Source organism: Calypte anna, chromosome 6, assembly GCF_003957555.1.
Source record: "Calypte anna isolate BGI_N300 chromosome 6, bCalAnn1_v1.p, whole genome shotgun sequence".
NCBI lineage: Eukaryota > Metazoa > Chordata > Aves > Apodiformes > Trochilidae > Calypte > Calypte anna.
Window position 1 is genome coordinate 27116258 of NC_044252.1, and position 20903 is coordinate 27137160.

Genomic DNA, 20903 nt, shown 5'->3' on the forward strand with positions numbered 1-20903 from the left:
ACCTTTCTGCTGCCAGAACAATTACTTGGTTTTCTAGTTTTTCCAGAATTCAAGTAACAAACCTCTATGTACCGCCCTGACAACCCAAATGCACTGTAGGAGACTACATGGACTCAGAGGAGCCACCTTTGTGCTTTCACCATGTGCTGAGGATTTGCATGGCCAGGATGCAAGAGCAACCTTACACAAGCAACATACATAGGACACTCAAAAATATTAGAGATTAAGTTTCCTAGACAAACATCTGCAATACTGAAAAGAAATGCATTTTGCTCAGAAAGAACACACAAGCTTCATGTAGGTTCTTTATTTAAATTAAAAAAAATCAGAAAATCTTGAATGGACTGTAGGTAGCAATTCCTTTTATAAAACTTTTTCTCCAAAGAACACATTCTGCAAGAGCCTGAGTCAATATTCTCTCACAAGGTAAATTTTTTTTTTACAAGATTTAAATTGCCACTTCTGCCTCACCAAAGGAGCTTCTCTGAAGCCTGAACTGACAGCACGTGACATAAGCTTCACATCATCTAATTTATTAAAATCACTTATTTTCAGAAGTTATTAACCTGGAGGAGGTTCCTCCCCCAGCATTATACGTCTGGGTGTCTACATAATCTGAGGAAAATTAAGAATGGAAAAAGAGGAGTAAGATAAAAACGACCCATGTAGAAAAGCTATAAAGTTATGGAAAAAATAAATAGTAGTAGAGACATGAGAAAGGAAGGTGCTTTTTTTTTTTTTTTCCCCTAAAAAATTCAGCTTGCTCAGGAGAATGGCAGCTCAGTCCTTTCCTAAAGAAAGCACCATGGAAAAAGGAATTAAATAAAGTTCAAAGGAACTTAATTCCCACTCCAGCCTACCTCCTTTGAAAGACAGATTCTTCCTTATATTTATTTATGCCTACTGCCCTCAGTCATCCAGTCTCTAAAATGCTTCTCCATCAAGCTCCTGGCTTTCCAGTCACCAACATTTACTGTGGGGATGATTTTCTGTGGCTTCAACCATTGAACAAAACGCTTCATTTCCAGGTAACTGCTGTGCTCACTGTAAGGAATCCCTGAAATGAAACAAATCACAGCCATCTATCAGACCACTTAGCTTCTTGCCAAAATACTTCTGCAAACATCCTAGCTAAGAAATACTTTTTTTTTTTTTTAACTTTATACTGTAGGTCTAAAATTTATAGCTAAAATGAAAACCCAGATTTTCCTTCTGGCAAAATTACCTTGCACTAAGTTACCCAGTCATTCATCAGTGCAAACTGAGTGACACCAAGCATTTGGTTAAATTAATGTCAACATTTTAAGAAATTCAACTCAATTCACCAATAAGGATTGAGAGGAAGACTCACAGGCTCTCAAATTAGTGAAACAGTGAATGAAATCTTGGCTCTGGATCTGCACTGCCACCAGCATCAGTTAAACCAAGATTTCACCCCTGAGGTGTCTACATCTATCAGATAAAAGCCTTTATTTGCAGGAGAACAGAAGCAAAATATATGTAAAAATCTGCATTTACAGTGTTCATGATTATATAGTTCACAGATCTCTCCAGCAGAGAACCATCTGTTCAGTTTCTCAACAATTTTTCACAAAAAGAATAGCTTGCAATGAACAGTAAGAGTTTTTCCAGAATAAAAACATGGAAAGCATCCACACAAAACTACATGCACTGAATCTTTACCACTCTTATACCATATATGGTGATCTTTCCTCTTTTCTGAGGTTTGATATCCACCAGAGAAAGGCATGAATCAGAGTAGGTCCATCCAGTAGGTCTGAAAGCCAGAACTTGATCAAAATTCTCAGAAAACTTATTCAAGTGATCTTGCAAGCCCTGTGAAAAGAATATAGGGTGTTTTAATCTCATTAAATAGCTCATTACTTCAAAGGTTGAAGATTTCATGATGAATAAACTTCTGATGAAATTTTATTTTCATGTTTTAATGTGAACTTTTTGATTTTAAATACTATCTGAAACACCAATCTGAAATTATTGATAGGTTACAGACTGATTTGCAGAGCACATTAAGACCCCAGTAGCTTCATCTGAGTAAGCACATATTAACAGCTATGCTTTACAGATCAGAACTCATACACCACAGTCACATCATCTTTACAGATCTTGCTCCAAGTCAATAATTTCCTCCTTTCAGCTGGAGGTCAGCTCTCTTGCAGCTGAGTGGTGATAAAAGATGGTGAAAGTCTGCTTCAGTGCAAAATCATTTGGTTAATTTAAAATGCCACTGACATCTGTTTATGCCCAGAAGCAGAGTCAGTTAAGCAAGCTACTAAAAAAAATGCTACCCAGGGCAGGAGCTGAGTGTTTTTCTGATCATTACACCATGCTTTAGCACACCTCCATTCATGACAGGAAGGAAACCACCTCACATCTCTTCACTCCAACAGAAACTCACTTGAAAAAGTTCCCAAGTTGGCTAAGTTAGCCTTCAGTGTTATTTAAGCTAGGATCAGGACAAGGATGAGATGGAAATATAAACAATGTACAGTCCTATTCCTGGATAAAGTAAAGTCAGTATTACTTCAAGCCAAAACCAGAAATTAGTTTCATGTTTCCTGTATAAAATCTTAAAAGTACATTCTCCATTGGAAAGCCCTACAAGATTAAAAACTCCATATCATGAACTTGATAGCAGCAGCAGGAAGAGACACACACAAATTGAAGATTAACTAAAAAAAAAGTGGGAGAGATGGATGGATAGGCTGTGATGGAACACTAACTAACCTGACTTGAAAACTTGGAAGCAGGGAAGCAGAAAATTGCCTGTGACACTGCCACATTTAATATCACCTTCAGCACAACATCCAGCAGCAACACACAGTATGGCAGTTTATGGTTTATGTACCAAACCAGGTACATAAAAGGACAAAACAAACAAACAAAACCCTTCCACAACACATTTCATTCAACAGCATGAATTATGGCTCGCTGACACATCTCCTAATGCACTGCAAATTTTCAGTCCTCAATAGATTAAAGATGTAACTGTAGCAGTCTAATTCTCCTTCATACTCCACTTCAGAAATATTAACATATCTCAAGGTCATAATTCACACATTTTCTCTCCTCACTGTAATTAAATACATCACTTAAAGTACAATGAATATTGTATTGACCAATGCAAATGGCTTTCAAATGTTATTGTAAATCAAGTATCCAACATTTACATGAGGGATATAATTTTAATCTCATAAAAATGTGTGTACTTCAGCAGCAAGCACTTTTGAACATCTCACCTCAGTGCCAGTGGAAGAGATTACTGACCTAAGCAACACAGAAGAGGTGCACAGACCTAAAGACCCCAGGTCTCTGGAAATTACATATTCTGAGGATGCTGTGGATTTACAAAACATTAACATTCCACCTTTCAAAAAAATCACTGATGCACCTCTTTTCCATGATGACTTTAAGACAATTATGGTTAATATTAATTTTTTCTTCTTCAGTTCTGGGCAGAAGGTACCAACATTTGTCTTCAAACTCTGGTAACCAGAGGGAAGGCAGAGGCATTTCTGTACTTATTCTAAGTATCTGTGGCTTTGGATGAATGATGCTCTCTGCTGAATCAATACAGTGTTAAAAAATGTTACTAAGTAAAAATAAACAGCTAAGATAGTTGTTCATAAACAACAGAATAGCTGACTCCAAAATGAAAAAAAAAGCATGCTTGATACTGCTGAAAATCAACATGGAAAAAAGCAGATTTTGGATAGTCCTAAGCCTGGAATTAAAAAGCTGGACAGTGACACCAAGAGGAAAATATTCACAACATAGAGCCTGCAAAAATACTTCTAAAATTCCTGAATATGCAAGCAAAATATATCCATTTTCCTAAAAAAAAAAGGTGTAACATTTTCCAGCAATCTCAACACTCAATAATCTGGCAAAAAAAAGTCCCTGAACACAGCAGTAAGTCTGTGAACAAGGAATCATATGCAGGAGCATCTCAAAATGATGAACTCATTTCTTTCTACTTGGGGTATAAAGGAAAGCTGTGGTCAATCAGATTTAGTCCCAGGGGCAGTCAGCTATGGGAACATGGAAGCTTTCCTTAGGCAAGTACAGTTTCATCAACAGTTACCAAAAACCAGGCTTCAGCTGTGGAAAGCACATGTAGTTTATGCAGTTTGCTTTTGTTCTTTGTCTAGAAACAGAGCAGAGAATTTTTTCAATCATAAAAGGCAGAAGAATTATGCTACACTAAAACTATCAAGCCTGGAGCACAGATAGGTTTGGTGTTCTTTCCTGGTAACAACTATAACAGGGAAAGAAGGGTATAAAATTAGGGCTGCTGGGAAATTCTATAATATACCATCAGGGTTTGGGTATTTGCATTCCACTAAAAAGGCAACTGATGGACAAGATGACAGATGTATTCAATTTACTAAATAAGGAATGAGTCCGAGCTTTTGACTGAGAAAACTCTCATGAGGATTTCAAGGATTTGTATGTTCACAGCTGAAACTACACAAACAGGAAATTAGCCCAAATTAAGTAGGATTGTTTCTGAATAGGGATCAAACAAAACAGAAGAGGTAGGAGAAACCTAGAAGATAATGAAGATGTAGGCATTTAGTGATGTACATCACTAAAAAATTCTGGCTTCCCCAGTAATGAGCCAGTAATTCTAGACAAAACTTGTATAATCCCACAAAAGACAAAAACATGCAACTGGAGATGGTGACATCAACATTTACATGGTCTGTGAAAACAGGATGATATCATTCAGCATTCTTTAACTAGAATGAGATTACAAGTGATCTGATAATTTACTCCTAAAAATACTTTGAGGTCACTGATTCTGCTGGAGCAGAAATAGCACAAATGGTCATATGAGCTGATCTTTAAGCATTTAATGTTCTTCACATTTTACTGATATTCCATTCCACCTGGCCATTCACCAAGCTACTGGCCTCATCAGATGTTTAGTACTCTGGCTGTCTATGTAGGATGTCTAACCTATACAGAGTTCCTAATGACAGCACAAGACCACCATCCAACAGCTTCATGCATGAAGTCAAAGCCTCAGTACAGAGGAACACAGCTCTTACACCAGGACTCATCTCCTAAATCACCATGCCTGTACACTGTAGATTTATCTAGAAACTCCTGCTCTCCAAGATGAGGTTCTGCACATGATACCACTGCTTCTCTCTGAGAAGGCTGCCTTAGACATCCTTGTGATCTAATCACACCCTTTGCCTGAAAGTCCAACTATGTGAGTTTGCTAAACACACTGGGACACGGGACAGAGAGAACTGCGTAACAACCCAAAAATCTGCAGAAGAAATGAAAATATATTACTGTTTAAGACAACACAACAAATTAAAAAGAAAGCCATACATGTTTCCATTACTCATTTTCTGCCCCACCATGGAAAAATTATACAACAACATTAAAACATGAAGATATTAAGTTCTATCTCCTGAAGCTCCCATCCAAGTTGTACATTTTTTTTCTCCTTTTTAGGTCAACTCTGACCTTGACTGGTCCTGCAGCTAAATACCATCTTGCTCTGAAAGATTTGCTTGAGATGGCACAGCAGGCCTGAAGCAAAGCAGGAAAATGAGTCCAACTCCGTAAGGCCCAAGCAACCACTGTTTTTCTTAGAGGTCACCTTTCATCTAGAGCCTGCTGCTTTGTCTTAATGCCATTCTGTATTTTGTAGCCTATTTAGAGAAACTGAAGTTTACCCCAAGAATTAGTTAGATTTCTTAAATAAGAAATTCCCCCAAAAACTTCCAGCAAGGAACCCACTGTATCAAACATCGACTGAAGGGTGCAAGTAGGTCAACTTAAATGAAACAATGTCTCCAAATAAACTACTTCACTTGCTTTTGCTGCAAGAGTAACCAAGGCATGTGTATAGATCAGGTGTTCTGCAATTCACTCTCTGTATTTGTGTGCAAGTTCTCAATGATTTTCAAGTATCCTTAACTCCCTGTAAATCTTTAGCACAGAAGGAGAGAGAGTATTCACTTGAAAGATAAAAATACAATTATGAATAAATGGAAATTGACCTGAGTGGAACATGGAGAACCTTACTCCCTTTTTACCAAACACCACACAGGATGCTGGACATGTTCACAAGCTGCCTCAAAACAGAGAGGCTCACAGGCAGAGAATCCTTTGTCTGTCCCTACATCATACCAGGTAAAAGGCTGAAAACAGGGATGCCATGTCACAATTTATTAATTGCTAACAGGACAGATCCTGCAATCATTACATAACCTACATCAAAAAAAGCTCACCCAGAGAAACCCTTTGAACACACCTCATCTGATTTTCTACAAGCAGTGCACTAAAGTGAAATTATGCTTTCTGGACATCATGTTAGGAGACAGATATTAATGTTTAATTGCATTTTATTTTCAATGTATTGCTACATGTCAAAACTTTACAAAATAAATACGACCTGACAAGAGGTTAAAAAGCACCAAACGTGACCAGTTGGGAGAAGCCATCAGCAAGATAAGCCAGGAGGTTAATCAACAGAGTGTATGTTCTGAACTTACCTTAAAATTAATTTGCATCATGGGAAGAACATGAAGTAAAGTACCATCCCAGTCCACACTGATGAGGGAACTAACAGCTGCTGACTCCAAGCACTGCAGTGTTTTGTACTTATCACGGGACATACTTGCTTTTGAGCCCAGGACTTCAGCAATTGCTTTAGGATTAATTGGGAAGAAATGGGAAAAAGGCAATTATGAGAGTTCATTTTTTTGTTTGCTTTGGAGGCATTCATAATTATTCAGTGAAAATATATCTTCTATTGATGACTTTAAATATACTCAAAAGCACAAACAGCACATGGCTGTCTGCTCTAGAGTATACATGTGAACAATCATGTTGGTTCCTAATGCTATAACCAAGTGAAGCACAACACACAAGATTTTCATTAAGAGATGATATTTTAGTTTGGGGAGTGCTTTGTGAAATTTGGTATTAGGAAAATAGGTACCATAAACCTGGAAGGAAAACCTGTTAGCAAAAACCAAGTTGGCTAATAACTATATCCTCTTGCTGTTTCTCAACAAGATGAGATTATTAGCACCAAAAATGTCATAAAGAACTTATGGGGTTTTTTTTAATTGTCATTAACAATTTTCCCACCACAATCAATTCAGCAGGCTTTTATTTAGCATCCAAGCTGGCTTTTTGTATGCCAGGGGAGTTTGTAAACATGGTAGAAAAAACAATTCATCTCTCAGAAAGTTAAACTTACTGATTAGAAAACAAAAAAAATGGCAGTGGGATTAGTAAATAATTTCTGTACACTGTATCTGAACACCACGACTAAGCAGCCCTTTACACACTCAATAAAAAGGTATTTTAACACTGACTTACATATTTCTGTACTTATTTGATCCAGTACACTTTCTTTACATACCTAAAAAAACTTTTTCTTTTCCAATGGAATAGGTTCCACAGACAACAAGAGTACGTGGGTTTAAAGTCACTGTCTCAAAGGCAGTATTGACAGCAAACTGGATAACCTCTTGTTGAGAAGGAAACGTGTATTCAGGACTGCAGTATCTGGGGCAGGGAAAGAAGACATGGCACTTTGTTACACAAGATAGAATCACCTGAATATACCAAGAAGGCCCCTAAAACTGCATGCATTCAATAATCACAAAGATATTACCCTTCTATATAATTTCATTCTACTTGAAATGTACTAATTAGGAACCACTGAGGTGCCAAGGTGAAACTGTTGATGGAATTTACATTGAGTGTATCAGTCTTTTCTCTACAACTATTCACTGACACTCAATTCTGCAGGTTTTTTCTCTATAAATACCAAATACTCATTCAAGCCAGATATTTGTACCATGTACTAATTACATCCTTATGTCTATTTTTTGTCATGCATACAAACCATAAGGCATTATTCATTCACAGAAACATATGGAACAGAAATAAAAGACTGCAGCTGGGCATTAGTCATCATACACACAAAAACTATTTCATATACACGAGTCAGAGAAAGGCCTAATGCAAACCTGGACAACTGACTTCACCATTTGGCATTCTTTTACTCTCTGAATTCCCCCACAAACTTTTTCGTAACAAAGACCTATGTTCCATGAACCTCATTTTAGAGCTGAACATAATGCATGAATTTTGACATGCAGAATTTAATGCCACTTGTAAATCTTAACATCTCAGAAAATACTTTAACATCTTTTTCCCCACCCACGTTCAGTCTCTCTCATGTAACAACACAACAGATGAAAAAGTTAAACACACATGGACTTTCAATGAAAACTTCATTTTATATTACACTTAACAGAGCTAGCAAGTGTTAAAACAGTAGTGTCATTTATGCTTACACTTATTTGGTTCATATGAAGTCTTCCTAAACTTAAAAGAGGGTTATATTAAGAAAAGAAAAAAAACCACCAATAACATAACTTACGTTGTATCAAGGTAAAGGGTGTGGACTTTTTGAGCAACCAGAGCAGGGTAACGTTCCATGGAAGGATCTGCCCTGAAGTCTCCTGTGTGCAGAATAACAGTTCCACTGGGCAGAGAGAAAAGGATCATTGTTGCACCTGGACAACTGAGACAAACAAATAAAAGTGTCATAAAAATTATGCTAGCTCTTTGTACTGATAAGCTGCCTTACAAGATACACCACCCTTCAGCAGCAGGGAAGTGTGCAGAACAGCTTTGTAAACCACAGCTACTCTGCTGCCTTAATTTACCCAGAAATTCCCCATTTCTAAAGGAATTCTAAAGCTAACCTTATGGCCATAGACAATCTAGACTTGAGTTCTCAGCTGAGATGGAGGGAGGAAAAAAAAACCATCACACCAACAGCAGTCAAGCATTAATTGCCTTTTGGTACATGCTTCTTCTAGGTATGACAAAGATGCTGCCTCAGTTGCAATCTCTGAGGTTTTATTATTTGATTTAAAGGGGAAACAGCACACCAAAGAGAAGCAGCACTCTTACTCAGGAGAAACATAGTCGTATTATTGCAGATGCATTTTCAATCCTGCAGGACTTACTCAAGCATTTCCTTTTAAATTCTATTTGCAGATTTTAAACCTTATCCTCCACCCAGAATTCCCTGGTTACAAATACAATTTTCTTGTTGGCCACAGCAAATCCACTGCACTTTCTGCAGTTCCTCACCAAAGCTGCCTGAAGGACAAGTGCTCAGACAGGAAAACCATAGTGGGGCTACTTTGGACATGAATCATCTGCAAAGGGTAAATGGAATCTCAAAAAAGAAAACACTGGCATGAGTCACAGCTAAAAAGACAGAACTGTTGAAGTTTCCAAAAAGCTGAACTTTGTACCTAAGGTATGTATGCCTTTTCAATTGAAGCAGGGAATCAGAGAGACAAACAGGAAAAATGAGAAGTGTCCAAATAACATAAGCAACAAAGCTTCCTTCATTCCCTAAAAGGACTCTCAGATGACTTCATGGAATCTTATCTGTCCAACTATAAACAAATCCTAAGATAAGTAATATTCCAACCAGCTGTGACACAGTGCTGCATTTCAATATATACTTCAGGGAAAGGACTTCTCCTCTAGCCCATAGCCAAATAAGGTACCAAGAGGCAGAACAGCAAGAGCACAGGGCTGGAAGTCAGGTGCTACTGGGCTTTAAATCCAGCTTTATCAGACAGTGCCAGTGTAACATTGCCCAAAACTCTCACCCATTATCACCAAATCCAGAAGAAATCTTGTTGCACGTTTCCACAGAACTTTCTGTAAAGTTCAATTTTCAAAATGCTGGCTGTGTTTTGTCTCTCCCAGGATACAAAGTACCACATTTTCCTCCAGCTGAAGATTTCACCAAAAGCTAGCATCCATGCCATCAGAAAAATCATTCAACTTCTCAACAAGTTTTAAAATTATGGAGCTATGTGCAGTTAACTCTACGTACTCATTACAACAACAACAACAAAAAGTTAAGCTAGAGTATTAAAAAAGCCTAAGTTAAAAACCAATTCACCTATTTCAAAAGTTAAATACTGGAAAGAGGCTTAGGCTCTTCCATGCCTAATTCACTTCTCCAATGAAAATGCATCTTACTAAGCCAACTCAGGAACATGAAGTATTCTCACTGTATTTTTTCAGATCCACTGAAACAAAAAAATCTTGAAAATGTAAACTCCATCTGTACAGCTATTTTCTTCTTAATAATCAATATGTATGAGCATCCCACAACAAATGCAATGATACATACTGATTAGCATCAAGCAGCAAGACTTTGATCCCATTCACTATACACTCTGTGTCCATTGGCAGCACATGGATGTACTCCTCTTTGACTCGAAGTTTGCTCTTCACCAGGTTGCCAGTTATCTGTATCAGGGAAAGGATTTCAGATGGAATAGAAACAAAATCTAAAAAAAGCCTTTGTTTATTTTTGAAAGCAAGGCTCTCAAAGCCAGACATTCTGGCTTAGAGCAAAACTATGAGAAAACTATGAGAGCCTTTCAGTAGCATTTCACCTCTCAAAAAGCAAAATTAAAAAAAAAAAAAAAAAAAAAAAAAGCCTGTCTTAAAGAAAGCAAACTTTTTAAAGACTGTCAACAGGTTACAGATGGGGATCTGGGGAGGCAAACAAGGGGGAATAATATGTTACTTATTGTCAAGCCAAGAGGAGAAGGTGGGCAAAGCCTTCTTTTAACAACATTTAACTGAAGACATTTCCAGGTCACAGCCCCTGGATCTTATTATGTGTGGACTGCTGTATAGATGTGGACTTCCAGCATCTACTGGAAGGGCAATGCTGGGCACAAGCATTCTGGCAGACTTCAGAGTAAATCAGAAATCAATTTTTGATGCAGGTTCTGGATGACTGGATTAGGCAAGGTGCCCTAACACATTACCAGTAAAGAAGAGCTGCTTGGACAAATCATAGCTAATGGCAGTCTTGGCCATCAGCAGCCTGAAGCATGGGACACACAGGACCAGGCTAAAGCAGCTCCATTGACTGGATGTGAAGAAGAGATTCTGAGTGGAATTTAATTCCAGAATGCCATCACTTGGATGTAATTATAGAGAAGACAGACATTCTTCTCCATGATGTAAGCAAAAAGACCAAGACACAATCTTATGTTGCAAAAAGGAACATTCCAATTGTATAGCAGGAATAAAATTCAGATGGGTAAGCACCACCACAAGTGCAAGGAGACAGGGTAGAATCTGCCCTATCCTCAAAATTTGACTGACAAATGTTCCCTGCAGTCTGACCTAACATTGAAGTTAGACCCACACTGCACAGGAGATCAGACTATGTGACCTCTAGGGATCCTTATGAACATCATTGTTTTCAGGGCATCTACATAGGGAAGTTTTACTAAACACCAGTCAAATCAGAGGAAGAATTTCTTACAAGTGAACTCCAGATTCCCCTGTATATACTCACTGTGCCTAACTGACCCAACAGTGGAACCTCTGTTTTCTACTTACTTTCAGTAGTATAAAAGTGATTATAGCTGCACACAGATTTGAAAATTTCCACTAATCTTGGAAAACCTTACCTTATTACAGTAGATTGGAAACATGAAGTTTTTTGTTAGCCCACAATAGTGGTCAGAGTGAAAATGAGTAAGAAAATAAGCTGTGCAGCCTTCAATTTCTCCATACTGGAAGGCATCAACTGTAAAACCAGTCCCTACAGCAAAAAGGGAAGAGAAGCCAATCAGTAAACATGCACAGTTCAGAACCAGTTTCTAATTAGAGGTACCTGTTCTTTTTTCTTGTTTCCAAACTAAAAGTGGATACAATCACACTGCATATAGTTGACAGAGCTATTTAAAGATGTTCATGGTTTGTGGAGGAGCCACAAACAATTTTCACTTATTAGAATAAAAATTTAAAATTAGGATAAAAAGTTAGAGTGTCCACACACAAAGACTTTCACAGGGACTCCAAATATCTGTTGTCCAGCTGACCTTCTACACAGATGGCAACTGGTTAAGCAAATAAAACACATTTATCTGCATTGAGCAGGTATTTTTGAAGGTTCACATAGATCAAAATCTTGTATCAACTTCTTAACACAAAAGACAGCCATTAGCTACAGCTTAACAAAGGGCATTTTGCAATCAAACTCCCATTTTCCAATTATTCTACATTTAAAAATTCACTTAAAACATGCTATAATAATTATTAAGCAAGCAATCTGAGGTCTTTGAACACATTTCCTAAAGATGAATTTTGTCTGATTTGTCATCATGTCCTTTCAGTGAGGTGCTGTTTGCATAAAGTTGGTGCATGAAGACAGCTGTGTGGAAGACAGCCCTTTTCTCTGCAAATTTAATGTTTTTAAATGCAAACATACTGACAAATGGCCCTTTCACATTGTGTTATACTTTCTTAACACCACTAAACAGCACACAGAACTAATTCTCTGGTGGCACTCAAATTTTTTTCATTTATATTATGTTACACAAATTTCCCAGATCTTCTAGAACCAGAAGTAGTTCTACCTACTTGAGACTAGAACTTCAAATATTTGCAATTCAAGAAAACCATAGCAGCCTGCTAATTAAAAAACACAAACTAAAAAGATCCCCAAGTGTCTGAGAGGTACCACACTCAAAATTTCAGGGAGGTTGAATTATTCTAAGCCATAGGGAGATAAATCTGTATCATTAGCAACACAGGAAATATTGTCAACTATACTTCAATGATATTCATAACAAAAATAATATAGATGATTAAAAAAAATTAAATTGTGTTTTAGGCATAGGAGTCTGCTCTTCTATTTTATTATGTATATATTATGTAATACTGAAAATTCTCTAAGCCCATGGAACCCATGACACTGATACAGCAATACAAAGACACTCAGGACCACTGACATGTTTCTACTTGGCTTCCTCAAGACTTCCTTGGCTTACTCAAGACTTAGTCCTTGAGGAGTAAATGGAACTGTGAGGATCTGAAGCTTTTTAAGCCTCTGATCCATCATTCTGCAATTTATATAATTGCTTGAGGAGATTCTGAGAAATTCTTGGCTTTTTCCCTAACTAAACTCTTCTGCTTGTTTTTCACTTCTTTGTTTTCATGGTCGTAGTAAATCACATATTTCATGCTACTGAATTCCAAATGCAAACATAAGCTCAATTCTTTTAAGTTAAGTCAGGAAATAATTGCTATTGACAGCCCTATTTCCAGGTACAACTGAATCAATGTAAAAGATTAAATTCAAGGATTAGGAGTGAGCATCAACAAGGGATATATCCAAAATCCTTTAAGAAAACAGAACCATCTTTCAATACTGGTTTTTAGCTTTGTCAAAAGTATTAAGAATTCAGTCCCTGAAATAGTTTTCCTGAGATAACTATTTCACCAACTATTTTCAGCCATTGCTGACTCTGGTTCTGCAATCCTTTTGGAGATCTGCACTTACACAAGATTTTATCAATTTAGATGGAGGCAAGAAAATTCATTATGAGCTGTAGTTATGGTTAGGAAGAGTGAAGAACACTGAAGCCTAAAATTAGGAAAAAAAAAAACAAAAAATTCAAGCCAAAATGAGTTAACCTCTACAGAAAGAAAATTACCTCTCACCTGGTATTTTCTTGTACAAAGGACAGTGTTTATTTCTTGTTCCTTCACCTGCAGTAGATAATTCTTTAAATTTTTTTCTCCACCTTCGCTGGCCACCAGCACTTACATCTCCAATGAGTCCATTTTTACTTGGATTTTCTGTAACTGCTTCTACATCTTCCACAGACTCTTCAGCCTTCCTTTTTTGCTGTCTGGGCCTCTTTCCATTGGGAGTTACTGAACCTGCTATCTGTTTTCCCTCACTCAAACATGTCTCTCCTTTGCTTTCCTCTTTTACTTTGGGTTTTAAACCAAAGAAAACACCAATGTCCATTTGTTTGAGTACTTTGGCAGAACTGGATTTGGCATTCATACCTGCTGAAGAAGGAGATGACACTGCTTTAGAGATAGGGCTGGGAAAGCACACAGCAGTTGTATTAAGATTTCCTTCTTCCTCCACTACTGACTGCAGACTCTCCTGGCAAGCTCTTCTATCAATTGCTTTGGCAGTCATTTTATCTGCATTAGTTGAAATGTTACTTGGGTCTCTCAAAAAATTACTTTTCTGTGTCAGAAGAGATCCAGTAACTACTCCAACTGGAAGCAAAGATGTCTCAGTAAAACTCACATATGTAGAATCCAAAGCACCAGCATCCTCTGTCTCTGTACCTCTGACCTTAGCAGCAGAGGAAACCAATTGTGACTGTTTAACCTCTTTGCAATTAAAAGGGAAAGAGGATCCACTGGGAAGCACCTCTTCCTGATGCTGATTACCTACACATGGTGAACTACAGAACTTGCTGTTCATGTGACTCTGAGAAACAGTTGTTACATGATGATCTAGATGGTTCAACCTATTTACTTCCTCACAGTTCTCTTTTTTAGTTATGAAATTTTCCTTTTTGGTATGCTCATGATGAGGATTCTGCTGTAAGAAACGTCCATTGAATCTTTTAAGCATGATGGAGTTAGATTCTTCATCTTCAGAGTTCTGGACCTTGAATAATTTACTTTGTGGAGTTTTTACTTTCTTCTCATTTTCTTCAGTCTCCTCTTCACTTTCCTCAAAAGTACTCAGTGGAGAATAAGAAATTTCACAGTCACTGAAGTCAGCTTTTGACTGCAGTAAACTTGGCTGACTTGTATCTCTCTGACTACACAGATCTTCTCCTGTTCCACTTTCTTGAGAGGATGCAAAGTCATAAAATTCAAATTTACAACTATCATCTGTGGTCTGTGTAAACTGAAATGTCTGTTGAGGCTTTTGGCCATCTGCAAAAGAGGAAGTACTTTCACTGATTGCATTTAGAGACTTTATTTGTGGTGAGCTCTGTACCACCAACGTACAGTCATCGTTTGGGGAATTTTTTATACTATAAGATGGTTTCTCATTCTGTGAAACTTCCTCTGCATGACTTGGGGAGCAGCTGGGCTTTGCAGCAGAATATGTCATCTCACTCTCCAAAGTGTTTGTTGAAGGGTTTACACGATAATCTCCTGCTCTGCTTGCTGCAAGCAGAAAATGGCTAAAACGCTTGTAGTGGGATGGAATGGTAGAAGTGCACTGCAAACCATCAGGGCACTCTATGAAGAGAATTAAAGAGAGAAGTAATGTTAATACCTTTGCAAATATAGTTGGCATAATTACTAAAATAAAAATCATGCATGACACACAATTGAAAAGCTTTTTCTTATAAATGCAGCAATTGGAGGAGGGAAGGCACAAGCAAAGTTTTCCACACCACCAAAACTTCCTGCCCTGAGCTGGCCAGCAATGAAAATGCTTCCAACCTAAACCCAAACTGCTACGTGCTGCTAACACACAGCTGTGCCTGAGTTAATGCAGACCCTTAACAGCACCAGGAGTACTTAACCCTGTTTCAGTGCCCTGCTAATGTAATCATCGGGCTTCCAGTTTAGAACTGTCTCACATGCAAGCAATGAGCTTACACCAGCAGCAACAGAAAACTACAGAAAACCAATCCTAACACAACAAACCAAATCTCAGTTCTGAATCAACCTGAAATTCCGTTTCAAATTGCCTGTTGGGTTACAAATTAATTTTATTTTAAAAAAAAACAAAAAATCATGTATTTACTCATGTGAAAAAAAGTGTTTTGGATTCAGCAAAAATTCTGTGGCTATTACCTAACCCATTTTTTTTCTGAGAGTTTGCCTGACTTCTGAAGATTTTAAGATGAAAGTATAAACCAAACAGAAGGACTTTTCATCTATTAATTATGGGAGTAAGAGATGGAAATGAGGTGTTAACACATCTGCTTTTAGTTAAAATCAGTGCCAAAACCAGGAAAGGGCTCACCTTTCACTGTTCTGCAGCAGAAACTATACAGAAAGTTACAAAGATATAAAAAGGAAACTTACTGTGATACATAAACAGCATTTACTCAGATTTTCTGACCACATGCTTTTTGGTTTGTCTTTGTTTGTTTGTTTGTTTATTTTGAGTTGTATTAGGACCATAAGTTGGATACTTGGATTTGTTCATATGTGATTATTTCCCCATATGGAATTAGCATTTAGAATGAGCCAGTTTTATTCCTTTAGAAGTCAAAACAAAAGTGTGTTGTCTTATGATACAGGAATGTTCATGTATATTTCTATATAAAATTTCCAGAGGATGCTGGACCAGGGACTAACGTTTCAAGCCAATTAGTACAAGAGACTGATTTCAGCTTCCAACTGTCCATAGCCAACTTGACAAATCACACAGCAACATGGATGCAGGATCATAACATGTATATAACATCTATCAAGAAGAAATTTGGTGTCAAAAGCAGCAGCCTCTTAACTGTAGTAGCTTTTTGCTGGCACTGACTTAGTATTTGAAGCAGGTGCCTTTATATTAGAATGGTAAATATGCACTTTCAGTTTCTTCAATAAACTACTGAAGCTGGGGTTTCATAAACAACCATGAATCTTTATTACTATTCCACAGTTTTGAGATTATATATGGTATGAGACATTTGTGTATTGATTTCCACACTCTTCACAAAGAACCAAAAATCCCACGTGAAAACAATACTGATAAATTATCAGTAATAACACTCTACAAATCAAACTGCCACCTCACATTTTGAACTAAATATGAAACCCAATCTTCACAGCAACATCATGTAAGGAGCCTTTAACTTTTCTCTGAAGGCTTTTTTCTTAACTCTATTCATACCTTTTTCAATGGATCCCAAAGCATCCAAACATTCAGCTACGTGCCATCGAGGTGTCTGGACCAGCAGCAAAGAGAAAGGCATCTGACAGCTCGGACAGTATCCATCATGAGGTGGCTTTGCATTTTGTGAGCTCTGTTCTGTCAGGCTGCTCACACTTTCCTGGGAGTTCCCATTGCTGTCATCTTCACATTGATCTGCATCCTGATTCGGCCTGGATCTCTGCTGGGTTTGCTGAAGGGTATCAGTTTTTTCTGCAGTTTTTTTCCTATTTCTACTTCTCTTTCTCTTCGGCCTGCACTTGCCATCTCTTACTTTCTGCCCAGCTGCAGAGTTGCTCTCTGAGTAACTCTGATGCTTTTGCTTCCTAATGGATTTGTACCCCCAAATGTCCTCTTCCAATAAAGTCTCTTCAGACATGGCAACACATGAAATACTCTTTCTTTTAACCAACACTTCACAAATCCACCTTCTCTTCCGCTAATATGTTTTATCTTCCCTTCCCACTTCACTATCTGAAGAAAAGAGCCCGAACTCCATTTTAAAAAAGTAACACTGGATGACAAACCAAACAGCAGTCCGTGGTGGGGCAGAAGCATCGTGGACCCTACCCCCAAAAAATAATTCAATGCTCGTCTCTCCCAATATTGCTGATCACCGCAGTGAAACCCAGCCCGCAAGATCCACAGAGACTCTCGGGCTGAGCCATTTCCTTCAGGTACCCCTCTCCTACGCACCCAATCCCTCTCCGAACACTACAAGCCCTGCTAACCCCGCTCCCTTAACTCGCTGCCCCGAACCGGGACCATTTGAAAAGAAAACCGACGAAGAGCTGAGTTACGGGACCGCTGCCGGCAGTCACCCACCACACGGCGATGGCCGACACCGGCACGGCGCTGGCGGGAGGGGCTCCGTGACGAGCTCCCGCCAAGGGCACCGATGGCGGCTGCCTTAACGGAATGGCCTACAGATGCCCACAGGGGGCTGATACCCCCCGAGTGTCCCGCCGAGGGGGCCGCCTCCGCGGAGCGTCCCGCCGGTACCGGAGCTGCCCGCCCCGCGCTTCTCCTCAGCCGTTTCCCGCCCTCAGGCATTCGCGTCCGCAGCTTCGCCACCGCATCTGTCACCCGACTTTCCGCTTCTCTCATGGCATCCCAGGGCCCCAAGGAAAAAAAAAAATCCCAACGTGTAAATGATTGGTGCCTTGTTTGGAATTTGTTCTCCTACTGCGCGATTTTCATCTGTTCCACTTATAAATAATAAAAAAAAGTAGCCGGGCGGGAAAAGCAGGGTGTGTGGAATCTGCTGAGCTGAAATCACCGCTGGGTGATTCTCATTCGCGAATATGCTTCTGTGGATATCAGTTATGTAAAAACACGAAATGAACGGAAAGGTTCCCCTTTAAGGCAGACGCGGTATTGCGTACTTGTGACTAAGGTTCTTGAGGGGTTTTTTGTTGTTTTGTTTGTTTGGTTGGTTTTTTTTTTTCAATTAGTGTTCCTACTCCGCGTTGCCGGAGGTGCCGAATGTGCGGCGGTGAATCCGCGGGTCTATAAACAGCGGCCCGTGGTGGCGGCGGGCTCGTCCAGGCGGTGTCATGGCGGCGGGAGGGCTGGCGGGGCTCCTGCCCGCCCAGACACAGCTGGAGTACGCCCTGCTCGACGCTGACACTCCCCAGGAGAAGGAGAACTTGGTCTACCAATACTTGAAGAAGATGGACAGCCGGGAGCGGGACCTCACGGTGCCCGAGCTCGGCGGAGGTGGGTGGTGGGGCCCGAGCGGTTCAGGCCCCGCGGCGGAGCGCGGTTCGGCGTCCCCGGGCCCGCCGGGCGGGCGGCTGTCGGGTCTCTCCCCGGTGGTGGAGGTGGCTCAGCTCCGGCGTTCACCGTGTGGCGTTTTTGGGTTTTTTTTTTGAAGACCCGCTGCCTGCGAGGGCTGTGTAAAGAGGGCCCCGTTAGCTGCTTTCGTGAAGGGAGCTGCTGGGTACAGGAAATGTCACTCCTGACAGCACCAGCAGCAGCCGTGGAGAAAAAGGAGCCCCTTTCTGAATGCTCTCCCTGGTTTTGGCTGCAAAACCCTGTTCTTTAAAGCCTCTCTTCTAAATACCTTACAGATTCGTTGATATGCTTCCTTTTTATTTGTTTTCTTGTTTGTTTGCTTTTTTTAATAAAGCCTTTCCCTTTTGTATGGTATATTTATTGTTATTCTTTTCTCTGGTCATAATGAGAACTTCACCGTTTCTTGCACCTTTTCTCCTCAGCTCCCTTGTTTTCCCTGCAGCCTCTTTAAATGTTTTCCACCGTTTTCTTCTGAGGACTTACCTGTCCATTTTCATATCCCTGATAATAGGAACTGATCAGTGTCCTCCTTCAGTGGTGTGCCCCTTTCCCACATTTCACACATTTCTAGATCTCTTCTCGTGCTAAGTGTGAAATCAAAGGTTGAGTCTTGTAAGATCTTGCAGATCCTCCTAAGGGTCCTTTTAAACTTAGTGAGACTCTCTGCAGCTCTGGGAGCTCACATCAGTCTGCCAGACAGAGACCTCAGGAGGTAAACTTAAGGGTTAAAATCACATGAGTATCATGGGAATGAATTCTGACTTTTAACTGGTGGAGCAAAGTGAGTGTCTTTCTGTCTAGGCTTGGATGCCGGAACTGAATTTTCACTTTTGTCACTAACGTTATTTCATTTTCTGTGTCCTGTCAAACCTTGTCTTTCTTCTGAAAAAGAGCTCAGATAGGTAGCCATATTTTTGTTTTCCAGTATTTTTAAATGAAGGTTATTTTAATGTTAATGAAAAGCATAGCAGTACTATAAAATAACTAGTCTGCCCTTTCAAGAACTAAACAGTAAAGCCCTTAAACTATGGAAGTAATGCCTGACCTTGATGAATTATTTTTCATTATTGTCACCAAATCTGAATGTGTGTGCATCCATTCATATTCATCAGTATATGGAGGCAGAGATCAGTCCTCCTCAGAGTGAAACAGTAAAGAAGATGCCTGCAAACTTCAGCAGCAGTAGCTTCTCCTGAATCAATAAGACCTTTGTAGAAGCTGTGGAGTGTTTGAGGATTTTTAGATTGGTCAACATGCATTTTTAAAAACAGGCCTTCAGAAATGTCCATGGCCTTTGCTTTCTGTCATGTCTGTTTTCCCCTCCCTCCCCTCATTATTTGCAGAAATGTTAAGTGATAATAACAGGAGACCAAATTCTGGGATATTTATTGCTGACCATGATACCAGTTTCTAATGGCATCAGAGGAATATCAGTTCCCAGTTAGAAGAGAATGCTTTTATGTCTCATATGAAGTGGTTAAATAAATGACCAGGAGGACTCCCAGGTATATCTCAAGGAGATATAACATGTAACAGGATTCATTTATAACTGTCATTTCAAACTTTGAAAATCAAGATCAAAACTGTAAACATAAAAATATTTCAGTCATCTCTGAAATCTACACAAAACTTTTAAAAGAATCATTAAGACATTTTACATTTTTTTTTTAGTTTACTAGCATTATGTGAGTTTTAAGTAATTGTTACCCATATTACATTGTTAAGGGTTGAATCATGTAGGTCATGTTTTAAAATGTATGAAAATTGCCCTGAGGCCTGCAAATTCTTTCCATTAAAAGGTGCCTATTTAAATATAAATTGCATTTTTGATGTTACATCAAATCTTGTTAACATTTCATTTACTAATTACAAAGACTTGTGAAACACAAGGATAAGCTGGATAAATTTAAGTCTTTTCATTTGCTTTTCCACCTATTTAGAAGGGGATGTTGAACATTTTTTTTTTTTAACTGAAAGTACCAGGAGCCTTTTGTGGCAGTGTGCAAATTAGGTCTAAGTCTCTGCCTCCCCTTTCCCTTCCCCTGACTGGGTATCTCTGTTCTCTGTATTCCAGACCTGGAGTGGCTGAACACTGAAGGTCCTATTTCTCTTCACAAAGACCTTTGTGGAAAAGTTGTGGTGTTGGATTTCTTTACTTACTGCTGCATCAATTGCTTGCACCTCCTGCCTGATCTCCACGCATTAGAGCACCAGTACTCTGATAAAGGTAAAAGTGCTTTGGCTTGCTTGGAATAGAATTTCCTGGCAGGGTTGCAGGCGGAGTAGCTGAGTCACTTTGGTTACTAAACAGCTGGCAAAATTTCAAGGG

General features: G+C 39.1%; 2 protein-coding genes across 3 annotated transcripts in view; one reads left to right on the plus strand and one right to left on the minus strand.

Annotated features, from left to right (window-relative positions):
- Positions 1-431: 431 nt before the first annotated feature.
- On the minus strand, positions 432-17843 carry DCLRE1A (DNA cross-link repair 1A). The gene is made up of 9 exons (XM_008490121.2): positions 16739-17843; positions 13573-15135; positions 11535-11668; positions 10232-10350; positions 8444-8587; positions 7415-7560; positions 6537-6691; positions 1695-1836; positions 432-1057 (listed from the first exon to the last, which is right to left on the minus strand). The coding sequence occupies exons 1-9, from the start codon at positions 17154-17156 to the stop codon at positions 891-893; spliced, it is 2988 nt and encodes a 995-aa protein (XP_008488343.1). The 5' UTR covers positions 17157-17843; the 3' UTR covers positions 432-890.
- Positions 17844-18254: 411 nt separating this feature from the next.
- Positions 18255-20903, plus strand: part of NHLRC2 (NHL repeat containing 2) — a 30596-nt gene continuing 27947 nt past the window's right edge. The window contains exons 1-2 of one of the 2 annotated variants that reach the window (XM_030453095.1): positions 18258-18496; positions 20649-20801. In XM_030453095.1, the coding sequence (XP_030308955.1) occupies positions 18334-18496; positions 20649-20801 (316 nt within the window). In that variant the 5' untranslated portion in view covers positions 18258-18333. Of the gene's footprint in view, positions 18497-20648; positions 20802-20903 lie in introns of both variants that reach the window. The other variant, XM_030453096.1, reaches the window with a different exon arrangement.

Excerpts from the sequence above, each read along its gene's own strand:
- DCLRE1A (XM_008490121.2), bottom strand. The coding sequence starts at position 17,156 with ATGTCTGAAGAGACTTTATTGGAAGAGGACATTTGGGGGTACAAATCC. Across the intron at positions 15,136-16,738 it reads TTTGGGATCCATTGAAAAAG|AGTGCCCTGATGGTTTGCAG; the intron begins GTATGAATAGAG and ends TTCTCTTCATAG. Across the intron at positions 7,561-8,443 it reads ACCCTTTACCTTGATACAAC|ATACTGCAGTCCTGAATACA; the intron begins GTAAGTTATGTT and ends TCCCTGCCCCAG.